Source organism: Neophocaena asiaeorientalis, unplaced genomic scaffold, assembly GCF_003031525.2.
Source record: "Neophocaena asiaeorientalis asiaeorientalis breed wild unplaced genomic scaffold, Neophocaena_asiaeorientalis_V1.1 scaffold110, whole genome shotgun sequence".
NCBI classification, from domain to species: Eukaryota; Metazoa; Chordata; class Mammalia; order Artiodactyla; family Phocoenidae; genus Neophocaena; species Neophocaena asiaeorientalis.
The window spans coordinates 6,814,983-6,837,064 of NW_020175053.1; the positions used below are offsets into that span (position 1 = coordinate 6,814,983).

At 46.1% G+C, this 22,082-nt stretch overlaps 1 protein-coding gene and 1 pseudogene across 1 annotated transcript; one reads left to right on the forward strand and one right to left on the reverse strand.

Moving 5' to 3' along the window:
• The first annotated feature begins 6 nt into the window (after positions 1-6).
• On the forward strand, positions 7-12,334 carry ZNF74 (zinc finger protein 74). The gene is given in 6 exon segments (XM_024763833.1): positions 7-135; positions 449-534; positions 7,663-7,789; positions 8,216-8,311; positions 8,707-10,242; positions 10,245-12,334. Coding segments are annotated over 6 exon segments (1,905 nt in total). The 5' UTR covers positions 7-107; the 3' UTR covers positions 10,277-12,334.
• Positions 12,335-13,085: 751 nt separating this feature from the next.
• On the reverse strand, positions 13,086-13,205 carry LOC112412321 (uncharacterized; annotated as a pseudogene).
• Positions 13,206-22,082: the final 8,877 nt, after the last annotated feature.

Here is a 22,082-nt window from a genome sequence, read left to right on the forward strand (position 1 = left end):
CCTGCCCCCGGCCCCGGGGCGGCCCCGCGGGGCTGCGCAAGGGTTCTGAGCCCTGGGAGGTGGACCCGCCCCGCCCGCGCCCGGGGCGGCCGCCAAAGGAGGGTGCCATGGAGGCCCCGGAGTCCCGGGAGGCAGGTACTGTTGGCTTGTCAGGCCGTGGGCCTGTGGATTTGCACGGAGAGGGCGGGCTGGGTTCCCGAAAGCGCCCCGGATTCAGGCCTCCTCCTCTTCACCGTAGGCACCCCGGGGATGATGGGGACGGGAATGGAGGCGCTTTTCCTCCGTAACGGGAGTGACCCACACACTGAGTAGCAGAATTAGCCCCGAGGCCCTATCAGGTTGTGACGAAGTTAGGGCTCCCTTCCTGCCTCCCCTTCATTCTCCCCGTGCTGGGGGTGCCTGGTGGCCGTGGACAGAGCAGCCCCCTTGACTCATTTCTCCTTTCCAGCTCCGTCCTCTCAGGACCCTGCTCTTCCCCTCAAAGAGATTCCAGAAGATAAATTGGGTCAGGGTCTCCTGGAAGGCAGGTCCGAGGTGAGTGGCTGTCTTTTCTTTTTTGAACATTTCGTTGTTTATGTGGAGGGTTGGCACCTTCCTTCGGCCGCCCAGAATCTTTAGTCATCCAAGGACACCCCACACACACACCTGGGGGCCTGCTCTCCAGTCCTCAGGAAGCTCTGCGCGTGGGAACAGGTGCAGGTGACGCCGGGGTGTGCCATCAACATGAGTGTATGTTCCAGCCTGATTCAGTCCAGCCATGTGTCTGTTGCCGAGGACTGTGCTGTGTGCCCAGCACTGTGCTGGGAGCTCTGATGAGTGGTTCTAGTGCCACCCAAGCAAGTAGGTGACAGCTCACATGAGATCACTTTACTCATCTCCACACTCAGGCCCATGGGATGTTTGTAGCAGTTGGTCCTTGTTTGGGGGAGTTTTCCGGGATGGAATTAGGTAGGAGGATGTGGAACAGCTGATGGAAGGGCTGCATTGCAGTGCTGGGGTCAGAGTGATGGTAGCGGGTGCGTCCCTGTGTGCTTTTCCTCTGTACCCAGCTCCTGACATGGGGCCTTCATGGAAAAACTTGGAGTTTTAGAAGATCTGTGGGCTCGACAGGGAATTGGCCCTGGGGCCACTTCTGCAGCTGGGAGAGGTGCAAATCCCTCCTTTTACAGATTTTGGGTTTTGCTCCTCATTTTGTTCCACCACCTAAACTACCCCCACTCATCGTAGTGTTTAGAAAGGTGCACTGGATAAAGACAGTGTGAGGTGGTGAAAGGTCAGAAAGATTGAGAATCCTTTGATTTTTTTTAGGATTTGGCAATTCTGTTAACTTACCACTTGAAAAGTAGAAATGACTGTAAAACATGTATGGTGAGATATGCCTAGCTTCTGTAATGTTAGAATGTGCTGTAGTTCTATAAGGCACTTGGGAGACATGACAAGCACATGCAATACGTGATCCTTGATGGGTTATAGATCCAAAAATTCTATCAAAGGCATTTAGAAAGATTGAGAAAATTTGAAAATATACTGTATCTTAGATCATGTTGTATGAATATTTAATTTCATGGGTGTGATGATGGCATTGTGATTGTGTCAGAGAACATCCTTAGGAGATACAGGCTGAAGAATGTAAGGTGAGATGTTCTGATGTCTGCAACTTACCTTGAAAAGGTTCAGGAAAAGTGGTGTCTGTGTGAGAGTGACCACCTCGGGAGGTACTCCCCTTCTTGTGCACAGATATTATTCCTGAAATACCAGCTTCTCAGGTCTTTGAGTAACTGGTCCTCTCTCCGAAGTACTCTCCCCTTCCAGCAGTCTCATACTATGTCAAGGGTTCTGCTCTGCTGGGACATCCCCCGTGATCTGTTCTGACTCTTCTGATAGTTTTATTTCCACATCTGCCTTTTTTTTGCTTTTTAAATAAATTTAATTAATTAATTAATTTTTGGCTGCGTTGGGCCTTCGTTGCTGCGCGCGGGCTTCTCTCTGGTTGTGGCAGGTGGGGGCTACTCTTCATTGCAGTGCGCGGACTTCTCATTGCAGTGGCTTCTCTTGTTGCAGAGCATGGGCTCTAGGCATGCGGGCTTCAGTAGTTGTGGCACACGAGCTCAGTAGTTGTGGCTTGCAGGCTCTAGAGTGCAGGCTCAGTAGTTGTGGCACAGGAGCTTAGTTGCTCCGTGGCATGAGGGATCTTCCCAGACTAGTGCTCAACCCCGTGTCGCCTGCATTGATTGGCAGGCGGATTCTTAACCACTGCACTGAAGCCCCTCCACATCTGCCTTTGATTCCCACACCCTTTTGCTTCCTGTCCTGCAAAATGAAGACACACCAGACATGGGCTTTTGCTGGTGGGTTGGTAATACCCCTCAGAAAGTCCTGTGCCAGGCTCAAATCCTGTCCTGCTCTTGCCTGTTGACACCTCCATACTGAAACCGCGTAGCCTCTGACAGTGCTCTCTCGCCAGCACCGCATTGTGATTTCTCTGGAGCTTTGTTTCTGCCCATTTCCTCCTTCTTTCTGCCAGTGCCATCACCATTATGCTTCATCCCTGCATGCCTTAGTTATGAGCACGTTCTCAGCATGTGTCCTCACTCCGACCTTCTCATCTCCCTGAAATCCGGTGGGTTTTTTGGATCAGGTTTATTGAGGTGTAATTTATACACAATAAATTTCTCCAGTTTTATATATGTAGGATTTGGTGAGTTTTGGCAAGTGTATACAGTTGTGTAACCAGCACCACAATCACGATATAGAACTTTTCCATCACCCAAAAAGTTCCTTCATGTCCCTTTGAAGCCCATCCTCTCCACCCGCCCCCTTGGCATCCAGTATAATTCTGTCTTTTTAAGAATTTCATGTGGAATTATAAGATATGTAGTCTTTTGTTTCTGACTTATTTCAGTTAGCATTATGCTTTTGACTTCATTTCCTTGTTTGAATCAGTAGCTTGGTCCTATTGATTGTCTAGTGATATTCCATTTGTTTTAGGTTCCTAGGGCTGCCACAGCGAAGTGCCACAGACTGTGTGGCTCAAGCAATAGAAATTTATTGTCTCATAGTTCTGGAGGCTAGAAGTCTAAGATCAAGGTGTTGGTAGGTTTCTTTTGAGCTTCTCTCCTTGGTTTGCAGATGGTGCTTCTCTGTGTCCTCACGTTCTCCCCTCTGTATGTATTTGTGTCCAAATTTCCATTTCTTATAAGGACACTAGTTCTACCATTTTAGGACCCATCTTAATGACCTCATTTACCTTACTTACCTTTTTAAAGGCCTTGTCTTCAAATATAGTCACATTCTAAGGTATTGGAGCTTAGGGCTTCAACATATGAATTTGGAGGGACACAGTTCAGCACATAACATTGTTGCATATGTACTCCACAATTTGTTTATCCATTCACCAACTGATGGACGTTTAGGTTGTTTCCTTGTTTAGGTTATTACAAATAAACCTGCTATAAATATTGGAGTATAAGTATAGATGTGTGTTTTAATTTCTCTTGAATAAATACCCAAGAGTGGAATGGCTGAGTCATATAGTAAATATATGTTTAATTATTGATTTTATTGGTCTTTGCAGAGAACCATCTTTTGGTTTCATTGATTTTCTCTATGGCTTTTCTGTGCTCTTTTTCATCAATTTCTGGTTCTTATTATTTCCTTTCTTTACTTTGGCTTTTTTTTGATTGTTTGTTTTGATGTGGACCATTTTTAAAGCCTTTATTGAATTTGTTACAATAGTGCTTCTGTTTTATGTTTTTGGTTTTTTGGCCCCAAGGCATGTGGGATCTTAGCTCCCCAACCAGGGATCGAACCCACACCCCCTGCATTGGAGGGCAGAGTCTTAACCACTGGACCACCAGGGAGGTAGCTACTTTGGCTTCTTTTTTTTTTTTTTTGAAATGATTTTTTGCTTTTAATTCATTGCATAAAATGCTAATGTCCAAATTCAGGCAGGTAGATCTTACAACCATCAGGAGCTTCAACCCTGCTAACAGCTAAGTATGCATTTTCTTTTAGCATTGTAGCATTGTTTAATCAAAATAATAAAATAAATAATCGAATCTACAGGAGTAATTATGCAAATATCACCCCACCTACACCAGTGAATTCTTTTTTTTTCACAACACACACACTGTATTTTATTTTTACAAGAGGTAAACTGACACCAAGCATTGTAAATGGATGACCACAACAAAAGCAACAATGATTGCAGTTACCAAACACGAAACACAGTCATACTATGTCATAATATTGACATTCAGTCCAGTAATTCTCCACTGTAACAGCTCCTTTACTTTGCAGTGAAAATTGATTTGTATATTTTTTGCCTCTGAGTCCTTGTGGGATTTTTTTTTTTATTCAAACAGAAAGTCACAAAAATTATAATCATCGTCATCAGTTCACTCAGTCCCATGTAATTAATTTTTTTTTCATCTTGATCTTTTGTTAGCACTTTTATGAATTCATAAGTTTTCCATTAGAGTTCTGAAAATGCTTATTCATTCAGTTCAGCAGTATAGTCAGTTACCAGAAACCTGTACTTGTCAGAGTCTTTTCCATGAATTCCTTGAAGATGAAACCCTTTTATAGGAACATTTTTGCAAAAGCATCAGCGTACACCCAGAACTGTCTGTAAATGACAAAAGACTTAAAAATGACCACGGTTAAAGATTTGATGAAAGTTCATAATAATGGAATTGACAAGGAAATTTAGTTATTTCTGAGATATATATTTTAAAGTAATAACTAGAATTATGACTTAACATTATACCAGAACATATAAGATTTTTAGAAATTTCATGTAATGTCTGAAACATTTATATTAACATATTTCCATACAAATAACCAAAGAAAGTTTAGTATTAGTTGTTTTTTTGTTGTTTGTTTTTTTATACTGCAGGTTCTTATTAGTCATCAGTTTTATACACATCAGTGTATACTACTTTGTTTTCTTAAGGGTGAAACTGAGGTATTGATTTGACACCTATTCTCATTAGCATTCAGTGCTATAAATTTACCTCTAAGTCCTGCTTTAGCTATATTCCACAAATTTTCTATTGTATTTCCCTTTTTTTCAGTTCAAAATAGTTTCTAATTTTTTTGTAATTTCTCCTTCAACTGTGTATTATTCAGGAGTGTATTGTTCTAAATATGTGGAGAATTTTCTGGGTATCTTTTTTTTTTTTTTTTTTTTTTTTTTACTCTTCATTGTGGTGGTTTTTCTTGTTGCAGAACATGGGCTCTAGGCACATGGGCTTCAGTAGTTGTGGCTTGCGGTCTCTAGAGTGCAGGCTCAGTAGTTGTGGCACACAGGCTTAGTTGCTCTGCAGCACGTGGGATCTCCCCGGACCAGAGCTTGAACCCATGTCCCCTGCATTGGCAGGTGGATTCTTAACCACTGTGCCACCAGGGAAGCCTGGGTCTTACTTTTTAAATTCAATTTGACAATCTCTAGTTTTTACTTGGGATATTTAGACTATTCACATTTAACGTAATTATCCGTATGGCTGGGTTTATATCTGCCGTTATGCTATTTGTTTTCTACGTCTTGTATCTTTTTTAATTCTGTTTCACCCTTAACGCTTTCTTTTGAGGTAAACAAATACTGTTTTATGATTCTTTTTTGTTGTTGTTTTGTTTTGTTTAGTTTTATGATACTTTTAATTCTTCTGATTTTATTAACTTTTTTTCCTTTTAGTTACTTGATTGGATTCTAGATGGAGTGAATTTTACTTTGTTGGGTGTTGGGTTTAATTCCTTAAATGTTTTGTGATGCAGTGAAATTACTTAGTGTCAGTTGGATCCTTCCAAGGCTTACTTTTAGGTTTTGTTAAGGTGGATCCAGAGAAGTCTTTAATCTCAGGCTAATTTTGCCCCACTGCTGGAGCAGCATCCTTCTGGGGACTTTACTCAGTGTCCCATAGAGCAGGAGGACATTCACTCTGGCCGGTTGGAGCACAGACTGTTCCCAGTCCTGTTTAAGTTTTAATGATTGTCCTGCATACACCTCTTTCTGCTGTTTCTTTCCCTGGTTTGGGGTCATTCCTCAGTCAATCTTGAGCACATCCAGAGTTCCAAGCCTGTGTGACTCCCTTTGCTGTGGCACGTTGCCCTGAAAATTCTAGTTTCCTGGTCTCCCCAAACTCTGTTCTCTGTCTCCTCAACTCCTTGGACCACAAGCTCTCTCTGGATTCCCACTCCCTGCACTGTGATCAGGGACTACTTCCATGTGGGAAGGTGAGGCTGTTGTAGGGCTCACTTTGTTTGTTCTCAGGGGTCTCTGTTCTGAGCTGTCCTTTGTCCAGTGTCTGGAAATTGACCATTGTTTCATACATCTTACCCAGTTTACTAGTTGTTTGAGGTAAGGAGGGCAAATCTGGTGCCCATTACCCCTTTGTGTCTAGAAACAGAACTTGAAACTCAGTTTTTACCAGGCTGCTTTTTTTAACCAGGTCACTCCTTGGGCCCATGCTCAGAACCTGTTCACACCTGTCCCCCTCCTGCCTTCCCCCCATGCTGCCTGCTGCAGAATGCAGACGCTGTCACCTTGGAGTAGATACCTGTCTTCATACTCTGGCCACTGTGGCCTGCCTCCCCGCCTCCTCCCTGACTCCAGTTCACTTTACTGCTGAGGACCTGCTTGCCCCACCACTTCTGTGTCCCCCCACCCCACGGTCTGCCCTTTTTTTTTTTTTTTTTTTTAGTATTTATTTATTTATTTGGCTGTGCTGGGTCTTAGTCGCGACAAGCAGGATCTTCGTTGCTGCGTGAAGGGTCTTCAGTTGCAGCTCGTGGGATCTTTTTAGTTGCAGCATGAGGGATCTAGTTCCCTGACCAGAGATCGAACCCGGGCCCCCTGCATTGGGAGTGCAGAGTCTTAACCGCTGGACCACCAGGGATGTCCCTGCCTATCTTCTAATGCATCCCTGTCATGACTGTATGTGGCCTGGGCTGCTCTTTGTTTTCTTCTCATGGGACAGGCACTGAGTCTCCAACCTCTTGGTGTGCCCAGCTGGAGAGGTAAGAAGCCCTGGCTGGCAGAATACTGGGGTTCCAGAGGAGGAGTCACATAAGGGAAGTCATTTGGGACTTTCAGGACACTTGGAACTAGAGTGACCAAGTTGGGGGGGTTACCCCGAGACCAGGGGCCAGTGTTGGGGGAAAGTGGGAGAAGGTTGCGAGGGGGTGGGCTGGGATGTGGCCCCAGGAGGGCAAGGGAGCAGGGGTCTGGCGGGAAAGAGTGGAGGGCAAGCAGGAAGGATACGGAGCAGTACAGGGTCCTTCCTTAGGGTGCAGTGAGGGCTTCCTGTCTGGGTTTGGGGCCTTTTGCAGTGATGGGACTTGAATAGGGTTTGAGGCTCTTTGTATTATATTTCAAGTTCTGTAAGTTAGCCAGAACTTACGGCCTCAGCCTGTGCCCCCACTGCAGCACCTATACGTGGGCTGCCCAGTTAGCTGGGCCCTCCCAGGCCAGGCCGCGTGGCAATTCCTGGCTGAGTTGTGGTGTGTGCGTCGGGGCTATAAGACAGATGGTGTCTACAGCCCTATCTTCTGCGCTCAGGAGGTCACCCAAGGTTATCTCTGCTACTGAGGTCCTCAGTCACCCAAAAACACAAGTGGACTGACTCCCATCCTGGGTGAGAGAGAACATGTGTGTCATTCCAGGAGTTGGTGACTTTCAAGGACGTGGCCGTGGACTTCACCCAGGAGGAGTGGGGACAGCTGGACTCCCCTCAGAGGGCCCTGTACCGGGATGTGATGCTGGAGAACTACCAGAACCTTCTTGCCCTGGGTAAGATGGCTCCCAAGGTGAGGAGGCCGCAGTCTGGGCATCCACCAGTCTGTATGTGTTCCTGAGTCTTCCTTGTGGTATATGCCCCAGGCCCTTGTGGCACCAGCTGGCATCTTTGCCTGGAAGTGTGGCTGGTCCCGGGGTGGGGCCTGGAAGTGTGGCTGGTCCCGGGGTGGGGCCCAGAGGAAAGGGAGAGGGTGGACAGGGCCCTGGAAGCCCAGCCTGCCCTAGATGGGGCATGTCAGTACCTGTGGGGTCCTCAGACACACATGTCAGTATGGGTTCCATGTCTGAGGCCCCCTTCCTTGAAGTTGGCACCACCTCTCCGTGCCTCAGGCCGCTGGGGCCACTCCAGGGCTGTTGGGCTTGTGGGCTGGTCTGGAGAGCACAGCACCCAGAGCCACGCTGCTTTCTCCCTTCGCGCAGGGCCTCCCGTCTGCAAGCCAGATGTGATTTCTCACCTGGAAAGAGGCGAGGAGCCATGGTGGGCGCCTAGAGCTGTCCCTGGAGGAGCTGGTCCAGGTGAGCGGGATGCAGTGGGAGGATGTAGAGCCGTACCCCCACTGCCCCATGGGGCCTGCTTTCCTTCCGCGGTCCACTGCCCTGCTCCGTCTGCACCTGCTCAGTGCCCCTCCTGCTCCTCTGTCCTCCCCTCGCCCCCTGGCTCTTTTCAGCATCCCCTGGCTTCTCCAAGGCTCCTTTCCCTCTTTCTTCCTCCTCTTCCCTGCTCGCCAGCCTGCCTGCCTTGCCCTGAGTGCTCCCCTCCGCACAGCCCTGAGCTTGCGCTCTCTCTCTCTCCCCCTGCTGGTCTCTACTCTCTCTCCTGCACTTACCTGTTCTCCCGGCAGATCTCAGCCCTGAGCCCCAGTGCCGCACCTCCGCCTGCTCTCAGAAGGTAGCATCTCCATTTCTTACAGAACCAGAATGGGAGCCGGGGCCTGAGGTGGAGGAGCCATGGTCTCAGCAGCTGTGCGTTTACAAAGAAGAGCCGTCATGGGAGCTGATCGCAGGTGGGCTGGCGAGGTCCGGTCTCCACAGCCCCGGTCCTGGTGACAGGGGCGCCCAGGGGGCCCTGGCGACTGCTCTGTCACAATGTGAGCCCGCCAGCGCCAGGGACGGTCCCACAGAGGAGCACCGATGGGGCCATGTGGTGTCTGAGGAGGCTCTTGGCCGGAGGTGTGCTCTCCTGGCCCAGCCCAGCCTTCCCGCAGAAGGAGCCTCTCCGGACGGCTGCGTGGGGAGCGTGCAGTCCAGCAGAGCCAGGCGTCGGAGCCCGGGTGCCGGGAGCGGCCCGTTCACGTGTGGCGAGTGCGGCAAGGCCTTCCAGCGAAGCGCGGCCCTGGCACTGCACCGGCGGTGGCACGCGCGAGAGAAGGCCTACAAGTGCGGTGAGTGTGGCAAGGCCTTCACCTGGAGCACCAACCTCCTGGAGCACCGGCGTGTCCACACCGGCGAGAAGCCCTTCCTCTGCGGCCAGTGCGGCAAGGCCTTCAGCTGCCACTCGTCCCTTAACGTGCACCGGCGCGTCCACACGGGCGAGCGGCCCTACAAGTGCGGCGCCTGTGACAAGGCCTTCAGCTGCAGCTCGCTGCTCGGCATGCACCTGCGTGTCCACACCGGTGAGAGGCCCTACCGGTGCGGCGAGTGCGGCAAAGCCTTCAACCAGCGGACACACCTGACGCGGCACCGCCGGATCCACACCGGTGAGAAGCCCTACCGGTGCAGCGCGTGCGGCCGGGCCTTCGCCTGCCACTCGTCCCTGACGGTGCACGAGAAGCTCCACAGCGGGGACAAGCCCTTCCAGTGCGGCGACTGCCAGAAGGCCTTCAGCAGCCGCTCCCGCCTGACGCTGCACCAGCGTGCCCACACGGGCGAGAAGCCCTTCAAGTGCAGCCAGTGCAGCAAAGCCTTCAGCTGCCACTCGTACCTGGTGGTGCACCAGCGCGTCCACAGCGGCGAGAAGCCCTTCCGCTGCAACGAGTGCGGCAAGGCCTTCAGCTCCCACTCTTACCTGATTGTGCATCAACGCGTCCACACCGGCGAGAAGCCCTTCGACTGCAGCCGCTGCTGGAAGGCCTTCAGCTGCCACTCGTCGCTCATCGTGCACCAGCGCGTCCACACCGGGGAGAAACCCTATAAGTGCGGCCAGTGCGGCCGGGCCTTCAGCCAGAACCACTGTCTCATTAAACATCAAAAGACCCACTCCGCGGAGAAGCCCTTTAAGTGTCATGAGTGCGGCGAGGTGTTCGGCTGGAGCGGCCCCCTGGCAGAGCACCGCAGGCTGCACAGCAGGGAGAAGCCCTTTGCCGTCCAGTTCGACAAGCGCTTGCTGAGCACTTACTGCATGCCTGGCAGCCTACTGGGTACAGGGGGCTCCGGCGGGAGCAGCGTGGGCCCTGTTGATGCCCTAGGCATGGCTGAGCTCCTGGGCGTGGTCCCACCCTTGGCTGGAAGGAGTTCTCCGTGGGCAGCAACCCCAGAAATTAACTCATGTGTGCGAGAGACACCCACCTGCCCACCCGGAAACACCCCTTAAGGCTGTCACCTCCTGGGAAGGGATCCACCGTAGGAGAGGAGAATTGAGCGCGTTTGAGGATGTACCGTCTTCCTGTTTCCGTCTTCCTGTTTTGTTTTTTTTTTCCGTCTTTTCTTTGATGGGTTTGGAAGTCACTGAGGGGGGACAGATCTTCCCTGCATGTGAAAAGGAGGTATGTCAGTCATGTGTCCTTGGACAGCCTCTTGGTGTGATTTCGATCTGGAATTTCCTTTGTAAACTCTTACGTTTAGAATGATAATTAAAAAAAAAAACTGCATTATGAAGAGTATTACTTCTAAGTGAATGTTATATTCCAGGAGAGGAGAATAAGCTCAGGTGGTAGCATTTGGGAGAAAGCAGATCTCCTGGACTGGCTCCACTCACATAGCTCTGCTGGAGGCATGTTGTCAGTCATGCTGTTAGCGCAGCTGTCTTGGAACCTGGCCCAGCATCCACAGAGCCGGGTCCTAACATGCCAGCCTCATGCCTGGCCACCTCGTCCATGCTGGAAGCTGGAAGGACACAGGGGTGTGCCTCCAGGGTGCAGTGTTGGCACACAGGTGTCTGGAAGCACACCTCCACCCCGGCTGGCAAGGCCACCTGCAGGGCCGCTCAGGTACCACGTAGCTCAGCCCTGTGAGAGGAGCTGGGCCTCGTGCTCCCCGGAGAAGGAAAAAGACGGTGTTCATCTGGGACTCATGTCATTTCTGCTCAGTTCTAAGCAGATATAAGCTGCCTTCTCAGTGATGATACTTCACATTTGTATAAAGTGCTAGAGTTTATGAAATGCTTTTTAGTATACTTTTTAAACTATGGAGGCAAAATAACCACATTACAGAAAATACGGAATTAAGGGGAAAATACCCATAATTCTTAATAAAATTGCATTTCGCACTTTGGTACGTTACCTTCTGCTTTTTGATATTGCATTTTTACATTAAACACGGTGTATACAGTCAACATTCTAACCTTTTTCCCCTGCTTACCTGCATAGCAGGACTTCTTTTTCCCACAGAGCCTCACTGTCTTTGGAGCTGTCATTCTGGATGGGGGCGAGATGTTCTATTAGCTGTTTCTTTGTTGGATGCAGAAGTTATTTCCAAGTTTTCACTGTTACAAGTCATTCTTCATATAGCATCTTTTTGCATTATCCTTCTTTAGCGTTGTCTTAGAGTAGATTTCTAGAAGTGAGAGTTTTGAGATAAAGGAAATGAACAGCCTAAGGCATCGTTTTAGTATATTTTTGGTTGTGTGATAACAAAGTAATACCGTCTCAGTGTGAGGAGAACCGACAGTAGTTGTCAGGTGCGTCCAGGTCCCGGAGGCCGACGCTGCTCCGAGCTGGGTCCAGACAGGCTTGCTTCTGGGTGCCACGGCGATGATCCCAGGTGTCCGCCCCCATCGTTCCTCCAGCGTCCTTGGGGCCGGTCTCAGGCCCTTCCTCCATGACAAATAGGGAAAGTTCTATTGGACAACTGCATTGGCAAAAGATAGATAAAATCTCGGTTTGATTCATTTTCATACTCATTTTTCCTATTTTAAAAGAAATTCAAATGCAAACATCTTGGGGGGACCCCGGACACCACACCTGCTGTCTGCCTGGCGGGGCTGTTAACGCCCTCAGCTGAGAGCAGCACCTTGCTCTTTGATAACCAGTGAGGTTGAAATGGAATGTGTTCTTATTGTTGGTCTTTCTTGAAAACTGTTTGAAATACTCTTTGGCCCCCTTCCATTGAAGTCTCTATGTTCTTTTATTTACATATAAACTTTGTTTTCTGATCATAAACATAATACATGTATACTGAAGAAATTTGGGGGAAAAAATCAATTTTATAAGAATTAAAATGACCCTTAGAATCAGTTCACAGGTCATGACCTGGAGATGGATTTCTTTCTGTTTTTTTCCTCTGCATGTATACACGTCTTTTTTTTTTTTTTTTTACAAAAAAAGTGTAAAGGGCTTTATTATAGGCAAAATTATTTAAGTCAATAAATAAATTTTTAAGGAATTGTACATGTTCTGATTCATTCCACTGCCAATCACCTTAGCTTCTGCAGTATTAGAGTAGTAATCTTCAAAATAACCCTTTCAACAAAGAATTTTTGCTCAATCCATAGTTGTGAGAGTCAGTCCACAATTTTTTAAGTTGAGCTTCTTTGATCTTTAATGGAACATTGACACACTTCAAAAATTCCCCTCTGGGCTTCCCTGGTGGCACAGTGGTTAAGAATCCGCCTGCCAATGCGGGGGACACGGGTTTGAGCCCTGGTCTGGGAAGATCCCACATGCTGCAGAGCAACTAAACCCATGCGCCACAACTACTGAGCCTGCGCTCCAGAGCCCTTGAGCCACACTCCTGAAGTCTGGCACCTAGAGCCCGTGCTCTGCAACAAGAGAAGCCACCACAATGAGAAGCCCGCGCACTGCAATGAAGAGTAGCCCCTGCTCACTACAACTAGAGAAAGCCCGCGCACAGCAACAAAAACCCAATGCAGCCAAAAATAAATAAATAAAATTAATTTTAAAAGAATTCCCTCCTGTAGTCTTTGAGAACCAGTTTCCTCAAGCAATTTACTGTACAACCATGTTTAGGGTCAGGAGATGGATCTGCCTGGTTCTGAATTTTGGACACCCTCTAAACATGCATTAAGTTCAAATCATATTCACTCCTAAGCTATCATACCCTAGAACAGTTAGCATATGCCAATACGTAAGATAAAAAAAGTTTGACGGTTAGGTTTTTCACAGTTTATTAGCAACTCTATCTTGCAGTTCTCCACAGATCTAGTCCTGTGAGAAAGGAAACCACATAGTTACTCTGTGAGGCGTTTCCAACCATGTAAGTCTACAGAAAAAGCCCCATTGATATAGACCTCAACTACACACGCTTTTTCTTTTCTTTTTCTTTTTTTTTTTTTTGGCTGCACTGCACAGCTTGCAGGATCTTCGTTCCCTCACCAGGGATTGAACCTGGGCCATGGCAGTGAAAGCACTGAATCCTAACCATTGGACCGCCCAGGAATTCCCAATCACTTTTTCTATTTGCCATTTTGATACATTAAGAATGTTACTTGTTCCTGGGCTTCCCTGGTGGCGCAGTGGTTGAGAGTCCTCCTGCCGATGCAGGGGACATGGGTTCGTGCCCTGGTCTGGGAGGATCCCACATGCCATGGAGCGGCTGGATCCGTGAGCCATGGCCGCTGAGCTTGCGGGTCCGGAGCCTGTGCTCCGCAACGGGAGAGGCCACAACAGTGAGAGGCCCATGTACCGCAAAAAAAAAAAAAAAGTATGTTACTTGTTCCTGGGCTTCCCTGGTGGCGCAGTAGTGAAGAATCCGCCTACAAATGCAGGGGACACGGGTTTGAGCCCTGGTCCGGGAAGATCCCACATGCCGCGGAGCAACTAAGCCTGTGCACCACAACTACTGAGCCTGCGCTGTAGAGCCTGCAAGCCACAACTACTGAGCCCACGTGCCACAATTACTGAAGCCCACGTGCCTAGAGCCCGTGCTCCGCAAAAAGAGAAGCCGCGCAATGAGAAGCCTGGGAACCGCAACAGAGTAGCCCCCGCTCGCCCCAACTAGAGAAAGCCTGTGCACAGCAACAAAGACCCAATGCAGCCATAAATAAATAAATAAATCGATAGATCTAAGGATGTTACTTGTTCCTGTTTTTTTTTTTTTTTTTTTTTTTTTTTTTTTTTTTTATTGTTCCTGTTTTTGACTGTTCTTCTCTTCATATGAATTGTCTAGTCCTATCTTTTGTCCACTATTCCATTCTTTTGTGTACACACATGCATGCAATATATAAGCATGCAATATACACATATACATATATGCAGTACAAATATACATATCAATGTATACACATGTATACATATAATACATACACGTATACATATATACACAATATATGCACATACATATCAATATATACACATATATGCTTATATACAATACACACATGCAATATGTACACACATATTTGGAATGTTCATTTTGTTACTGCATTTTTAGTGTACAGAGGTTTTTGAAGTCTGTGTAATCAGGTCTATCCAATTTTTCTTTATACTTTTACTTGGCTCTAAGAAAGCCCTTCCTTAAGTCCCTTTTTGGTTATATTATACATTTAACTCTTAAATCCATCCATCTGGGATGTAAAAATCCAAGGTCCCTGCATCGTTCTTGAACTACATTCCTTACTGGTCCATAGGCTTGTCTTTTCCATTATTGCTGCTCCATCATTCACTTTCATAGATGGTAGGACTGGGACCACATTTTAAGAAGGTCTAAAAAAAATTTTTTTTTTGTGGCCTCTCCCATTGCGGAGCACAGGCTCTGGACGCGCAGGCTCAGCGGCCATGGCTCACGGGCCCAGCCACTCCGCGGCATGTGGGATCTTCCCAGACTGGGGCACTAACCCGTGTCCCCTGCATCGGCAGGCAGACTCTCAACCACTGCGCCACCAGGGAAGCCTGAAATTTTTTTAATCTATTCTTCAGGTGACTCAGGAATCATTTTCTTGGAACTCAGCCTCTTCATGCCCCTGCATATCTCATTGGGATTTGGATTAGAATTGACCAGTTTGTGAAGAATTAACATAGTTCTATATGATATAAGGTCTTCACATCAGAGAATGTGGTAAATGATTGTCCATTTAAGTCTGCATCTAACCATCAGAAAAGGTTTATAGTTTTCTTCATATATGTTCATATATTTATTCTTAAATTCAGTCTAGTTTTGTGGGGTTTGTAAATTGGCTCTGTGATAACATATATAGAACAACTCTTGACTGTGGGTACACTTTTGTCTATTTATTTTACACCAAGCAGCTTTACTGATCACTCCAGAAGGCCTCTAACAGTTTATTGGTTTATCCTGTTTTCTAGGTAAAGTCATTACTTGGAAATAAAAAGCTTGCCTCTCCTTTTCATATAGATAGCCTTTTATTTCATTTCTTCTTAAAACCCACATTGCCCAGCACTTTAGAGCAACACTGTGTTGGTGGCAGTGGTCACCTGTGGCAGACTTTGTTTGGGGTGAGGAGCAATACATGTCCACCTCAACGTTTTGGCCTCTAAAACCATCACAGCTGTGGTGGTCACAGTTCTGACCAACAAAGTCTGCTACAGATTTTGGGGAAGTCTGCTTTCCTGATAGGAGATACTGCTCCTTCCTCCTCCTCTCTTCTTCCTGGAACTTGGATGCAATGCCTGGAGGTGTGGTAGCCATTTTGCAACCATGAGATAATTGAGGACAAAGACCCACATAGTGGAATGGAAAATAAAAGGATCCTAGGCCTTGAATGGAATTTGAGCAGCCATTTCAGCCATTGACATTCAACTTCCTGAGTTCTTGTTATGGACTTTAGCTGCTTTTCTCACATTTGTCCTTCCCCACAATTGTATTCCTCACTGATACAGCATCTGGTTGCTTGATGCACAGCAAACCAAAATGCTGAGACGCCCAGGTCTGTAGCCAAACGAGGAGAACTAGCCTCAGATCTGTCTCCTCAAAGGCAAGGAGCTGGGGTACTTATGGGATGAAGAGTAAAGCAGCAGGGCAGTCTGAGTGGTGGGGAAAGGTGATTGGAAAAAGATCTTATGACTGTTGTTTTGTGCAGGTGTAACTAAGCTACAGGCCTCTGCATGTTCAAAAAGTCACTGAGGACTTCCCTGGTGGCACAGTGGTTGGGAGTCCACCTGCCAATGCAGGGGACACAGGTTCGATCCCTGGTCCAGGAAGATCCCACATGCCATGGAGCAGCTAAGCCCACTCGCCACAACTGCTGACCCTGTGCTCTAGAGCCTGCGTGCCACAACTGCTGAAGCCTGTGCACCTAGAGCCCATCCTCTGCAACAAGAGAAGCCACCACAATGAGAAGCATGCACAGCACAACGAAGAGTGGCCCCCGATCGCCGCAACTAGAGAAAGCCTGCATGCAGCAACAAAGACCCAAAGCAGCCAAAAATAAATAAAATAAATAAATTTAAGAAAAAAGAACTAAAGATTGTACCTCACCAAGTATATAACGTGTTAGCATAGAAGTAAAATGCATTAAAAAAAAACTTTTTTTAAAGAAAGAAAGAAATGTCATAAAAAAAAAAAAAGTTGCCGAGCAGACACTCATGCAGGCCCCCTTGGAGGGTGGCTGGTCTTATCCAGTCATAACCATCTCAGCTCAAACTAGACACTGCTAACTCCAAGGTCCTTGAAAACAACTTGGGCAAACACCTTAATGTTTAGGCTCCAGGCCACCTGGAGGGCACACAGTCTTAAAATGGCCTTGATGAGTGATGGCAAGTGGAATAGATTTGACTGATTATACACAGGTTCAGCCCACTGCCCATTTTTGATTGTTTCTCAACCTTGAGGAAGATGGACAATGGCCACTCTGGCCACTTCCTGCTGATAAGGGGTGTAGACCTAACAGGGGCTTGAGGAATGACACTGTTAAGCACTCATTTGAGAATATTCTCTTGTCTGGTTTCAAGTTAACATTTGATCCCAGTAAACATATCACCCTCAGGCCAACTGTTAAGGCATTCATAGACCCAAAATTGGTCATTAAAACAAGACAGGGGAATTCCCTGGCATCCAGTGGTGAAGACTCTGTGCTTCCACTGCAGTGGGTGTGGGTCTGACCCCTGGTCAGGGAACTAAGATCCCGCATGACCCACGCTGTGGCCAAACAAAAAAATAACCACAAAGTGCACCCTAAGGGGGCACACAGAATGTCAGATACATTGTTAAAATTTAGGCTCTTACTGGGACTTCCTTGGTGGTGCAGTAGTTAAGAATCCACCTGCTGGTGCAGGGGACACAGGTTCAATCCTTGGTCCAGGACGATCCTACATGCTACAGAGCAACTAAGCCCATGTGCCACCACTGAGCCTGCACTCTAGAGCCTGCAAGCCACAACTACTGAGCCCATGTACCTAGAGCCCATGCTCCGCAACAAGAGAATCTACCACAATGAGGAGCCCGCACACCACAACGAAGAGTAGTCCCCACTTGCCACAACTAGAGAAAGCCCGTGTGCAGCAAAGAAGACCCAACACAGCCAAAAATAAAAAATAATTAATTAATTTTAAAAATTTAGGCTCTTACTTATAGAGATTTTAGGGAATTCCTGGTGATCCAGTGGTTAGGACTCCACGCTTTCACTGCTAAGAGCATGGGTTCAATCCTTGGTGGCTCAACTAAGACCCCACAAGCTGCACAGCATGGCCAAAGAAAAAAATTATACACACACACACACATATATATATATACACATGGATATATATCTACACATACACACACACACACACACATATATATATACACATACACATATGGGTTTTATCTAGGACACTCAGGCAGGGATCAGTGTCTTACCTTTTTACATGTTGGAGCATCTGGATCTTTATTTGTTTGGCTGAAACACTTAGGAATTAAATATGGAAGGGACTTAAGCTGGGGAAATAAGAACCATTTCTACAATATCCTAATCAAGTATGACCTTGACGGGGGCCACACACACCAGGGCTATTTATTTTTATCTGAGGACACAAGGAGAGAACTGAATTTCAGCTTCGTCAAGGAAAGATGGGACAGGTGATGAGCCTAATCTGATATGTTATCTCTGAAGTCAAGGAAGTTAGGGATGGTTGAAAAATGAGTGACAGTCACAGTCAAGGGGTCAGCATGATCAAATACAGAAAGAAGTTTTGGATGACAAATTCAACAGCTAGAGAGATGACCTGTTTTTGCCAAAGTTTGAGAAATCTGAATCATTAAATTGTCTTTCCAAGCCTGGGAGGTTAGAAACAAAGAAAGCATCACAAGAGAAAAGAACAGTCATTCTGGCAACTAGCAAGATATTTAAATTGCCTTCTGGAAGAGGTAAAACTGTCACTGGTTGCAGATGACATGATACTATATATAGAAAACCCTAAGAACTCCACACAAAAACTAGAACTGATAAGTGAATTCAACAAAGTAGCAAGATTTCTTTATACTAACAATGAAATATCAGAAAAGGAATGTAAAAAAAGAAAAATACCTTTTAAAATCGCACCAAAAAAATACCCTAGGAATAAACCTGACCAAGGAGGTGAAAGACTTATACACTGAGAACTATAAAACATTAATATAGGAAATTAAAGAGGATTCAAAGAAATGGAAAGATACTGCATGCTCTTGGATTGGAATAATTAATATTGTTAAAATGGCAATACTACCCAAAGCAAACTACAGATTTAACACGATCCCTATCAAATTACCCATGATATTTTTCACAAAACTAGAACAAATAATCCAAAAATTTATATGGAACCGTAAAAGGCCCAGAATTGCCAAAGCAATCCTAAGGGGGAAAAAAAAAAAAAAAAAGCTACAGGAGGTATAACCCTCCCAGATGTCAGACAATACTACAAAGTTACAGTAATCAAAAGTGTGGTATTGGTACAAAAACAGACATACAGATCAATGGAACAGAATAGAGAGCCCAGAAATATACCCACACACCTATCTATGGTCAACTAAACTTTGACAAAGGAGGCAAGAATATAAAATGGGAAAAAGTCTCTTCAGAAAGTTGTGCTGGGAAAGTTGGACAGCCACATGTAAATCAACAAAGTTAGAACACTCCCTTACACCATGCACAAAAATAAACTCAAAATGGCTCAAAGACTTAAACATAAGATGTGACACCATCAAAGTCCTAGAAGAGAACATAGGCAAAACATTCTCTGACACGAAATCATACCAGTGTTTTCTTAAGTCAGTCTCCCAAGGCAATAGAAATAAAAGCAAAAATAAACAAATGGGACCTAATCAAACTTACAAGCTTTTGCACAGCAAAGGAAACCATAAACAAAATGAAAAGACAACCTACAGAATGGTAGAAAATATTTGCAAATGGTGCAACCGACTAGGGCTTAATTTCCAAAATATACAAACAGCTCATGCAGCTCAATAACAAAAAAACAAACAACCCAATAGAAAAATGGGCAGAAGACCTAAATAGACATGTCTCCAAAGAATACATCCAGATGGCCAATAGGCACATGAAAAGATGCTCAACATCGCTAATTATTAGAGAAATGCAAATCACAACTACAATGAGGTATCACCTCACACCAGTCAGAATGGCCATCATTAAAAAGTCTATAAATAACAAATGCTGGAGAGGGTGTGGAGAAAAGGGAACCTTCCTACACTCTTGGTGGGAATGTAAGTTGGTGCAGCCACTATGGAAAACAGTATGGAGGTGCCTCAAAAAACTAAAAATATATTTACCATATGATCCAGTAATCCCACTCCTGGGCATATATCTGGAGAAAATCATAATTTGAAAAGATACATGCACCCCAATGTTCATTGCAGCACTATTCACAATAGCCAAGACACAGAAACAACCTAAATGTCCATCAACAGATGAATGGATAAAGAGGATGTGGTATATTTATACAATGGAATATGATTCAGCCATAAAAAAGAATGAAATAATGCCATCTGCAGCAACGTGGATGCAACCAGAGATTATCCTACTAAGTGAAATCAGAAAGAGAAAGACAAATACCATATAATATCACTTATATGTAGAATCTAAAATATGGCACAAATGAACCAATCTACAAAACAGAAACAGACTCACAGACATAGAGAACAGACTTTTGGTTGCCAAGGGGGAGGGGGTTGGGAGAGGGATACACTGGGAGCTTGTGATGAGCATATGCAAACTATTACATATAGGATGGATAAATAACAAGGTCCTACTGTATAGCACAGGGAACTATATCCAAACTCCTGGGATAAACCATAATGGAAAAGAATATAAAAAAGAATATATATATGTGTATAACTGAGTCACTTTGCTGTACAGCAGAAATTAACACAACATTGTAAATCAATGATACTTCAATTTTAAAAAATTGCCTTCTAAAGAGTTTCACTTTACCAAAGTCAGCTCTGCATCAATCCCTACACCTTCATTTCTTGCTCACAGCATTTTTAAAAAAATAAATTTATTTATTTAATTTTTGGCTGCTTGGGTCTTCGTTGCTGCACGGGCTTTCTCTAGTTGTGGCGAGAGGGGACTACCCTTCATTGCGGTGCACAGGCTTCTCATTGTGGTGGTTTCTCCTGCTGCAGAGCATGGGCTCTAGGCTCACGGGGTTAAGTAGTTATGGCACACAGGCTCAGTAGTTGTGGCTCGCGGGCTCTAGAGCACAGGCTCAGTAGTTGTGGCGCATGGTCTTAGTTGCTCCGCAGCATGTGGGATATTCCTGGACCAGGGCTCGAACCCCTGTCCCCTGCATTGGCAGGCATATTTTTAACCACTGTGCCACCAGGGAAGCCCTACACAACTTCTTTTTGAGAACCAACTTAAGATGGCTAGGGAGTCATTTGCCAGCCCAGAGATGTCTGTGTCCCTTCAACTTCACCAAGGAAGGGGTCATGAGGACAACCACCCAAGGTCCAGTCCAGGAAGGATGGAGCTGGTCTTCAGGATGGTTATCCTTCCAAGACTTCAGTCTAAAGGGTCATGGTCTCCCCCTTTAAGAACTTCCTAGGGAATTCCCCAGTGGTCCAGTGGTTAGGACTCGGCGCTTTCACAGCTGTGGGCCCGGGTTCCATACCTGGTCAGGGAACTAAGATCCTGCAAGCCACTTGGTGCAGCCAAAAAAATCCAAAAAAACAAAAACAACAAACAAAAAAAAACTTCCTAAAGGGGTTTTGCTACAACATAGAAGTTGGGGATCCAAGTGGGACCTAACCCGGTCATCACCAGGAGCTCCCGTGGTTGTTTCTTGGTGGGAACAGCAACACTGGAGAGAGCTTCCCTCCATCAAGGAGCAGCTTCTGTCCTTGGGAGTTCAAAACCTGAGTGTCTAACAGAGGGCTGACAACTCTGTGCTTTTTTCTTGGACACCTTACCGCCCCCTTCAACCAGGAAATTCCATCAAAACTGTATTCTGGTTTTGGGCGTCCTTTGTTGGACTGGCCATCAGAGTATCATCCACATCCTGGGGGCTCCCTCATTTAGGTGAGGGTCCCTCAAACCTGTGGTCAGGATTTCTCCCAATCTTGAGGGGAGATTGTTAAATCCTGGAGGAAGTGCTATCCAGCAGTATTTGTGTTTAACTCTTGAATCTTGTATTTGAAAGCAGACAACTCGGGATTCAAAACCCAGGTTATGCAAAAAAACAAAAAATCCTTCAAATCCAATAGGGTAAACCAACAAATCTCTGCACAAAGTAGTGAGCAGTGTTAGGATCTAGAGATGAGTATCTCCTACAATTTGATTCATTGCTCTGAAGTGGTGTACAAACTGATATCCACCTGTGCCTGGTTTCTGGACTGGTAAAGGTGGAGTCTTATAAGGTGACCAGCAGGGGTGTATTAAGTCATATTCCAGGAAGGCAGGGGTTGAATTCCACACTTTGCCGGCTCCTTTCATAGGAAGGGCTTTAAGTTTGGAATTTTTGCTCCGGGACAGAGCCTCCTGCCCACACACACCCCACACCTCCAGACTCACCTCCTGCAGGATATCTTTCCCAGTGGCTGCAGGCTGTTCTCTTTGGGGGCTGAGAGACTGCTCTTGTGATGCTTCAATGTCCATTCGTCCAGGTGTAAAGATAACCCTGGTATTTAGTTTGTAAATCTCGTACAGAAAGGTATGCTCCATCTGAGAGTCTAGCAACTGGAGAAAAGGATTTTTGAAGGTTTCTCCTGACACCCCAGTTACTAACAGTCTCAGAAGAAAGTT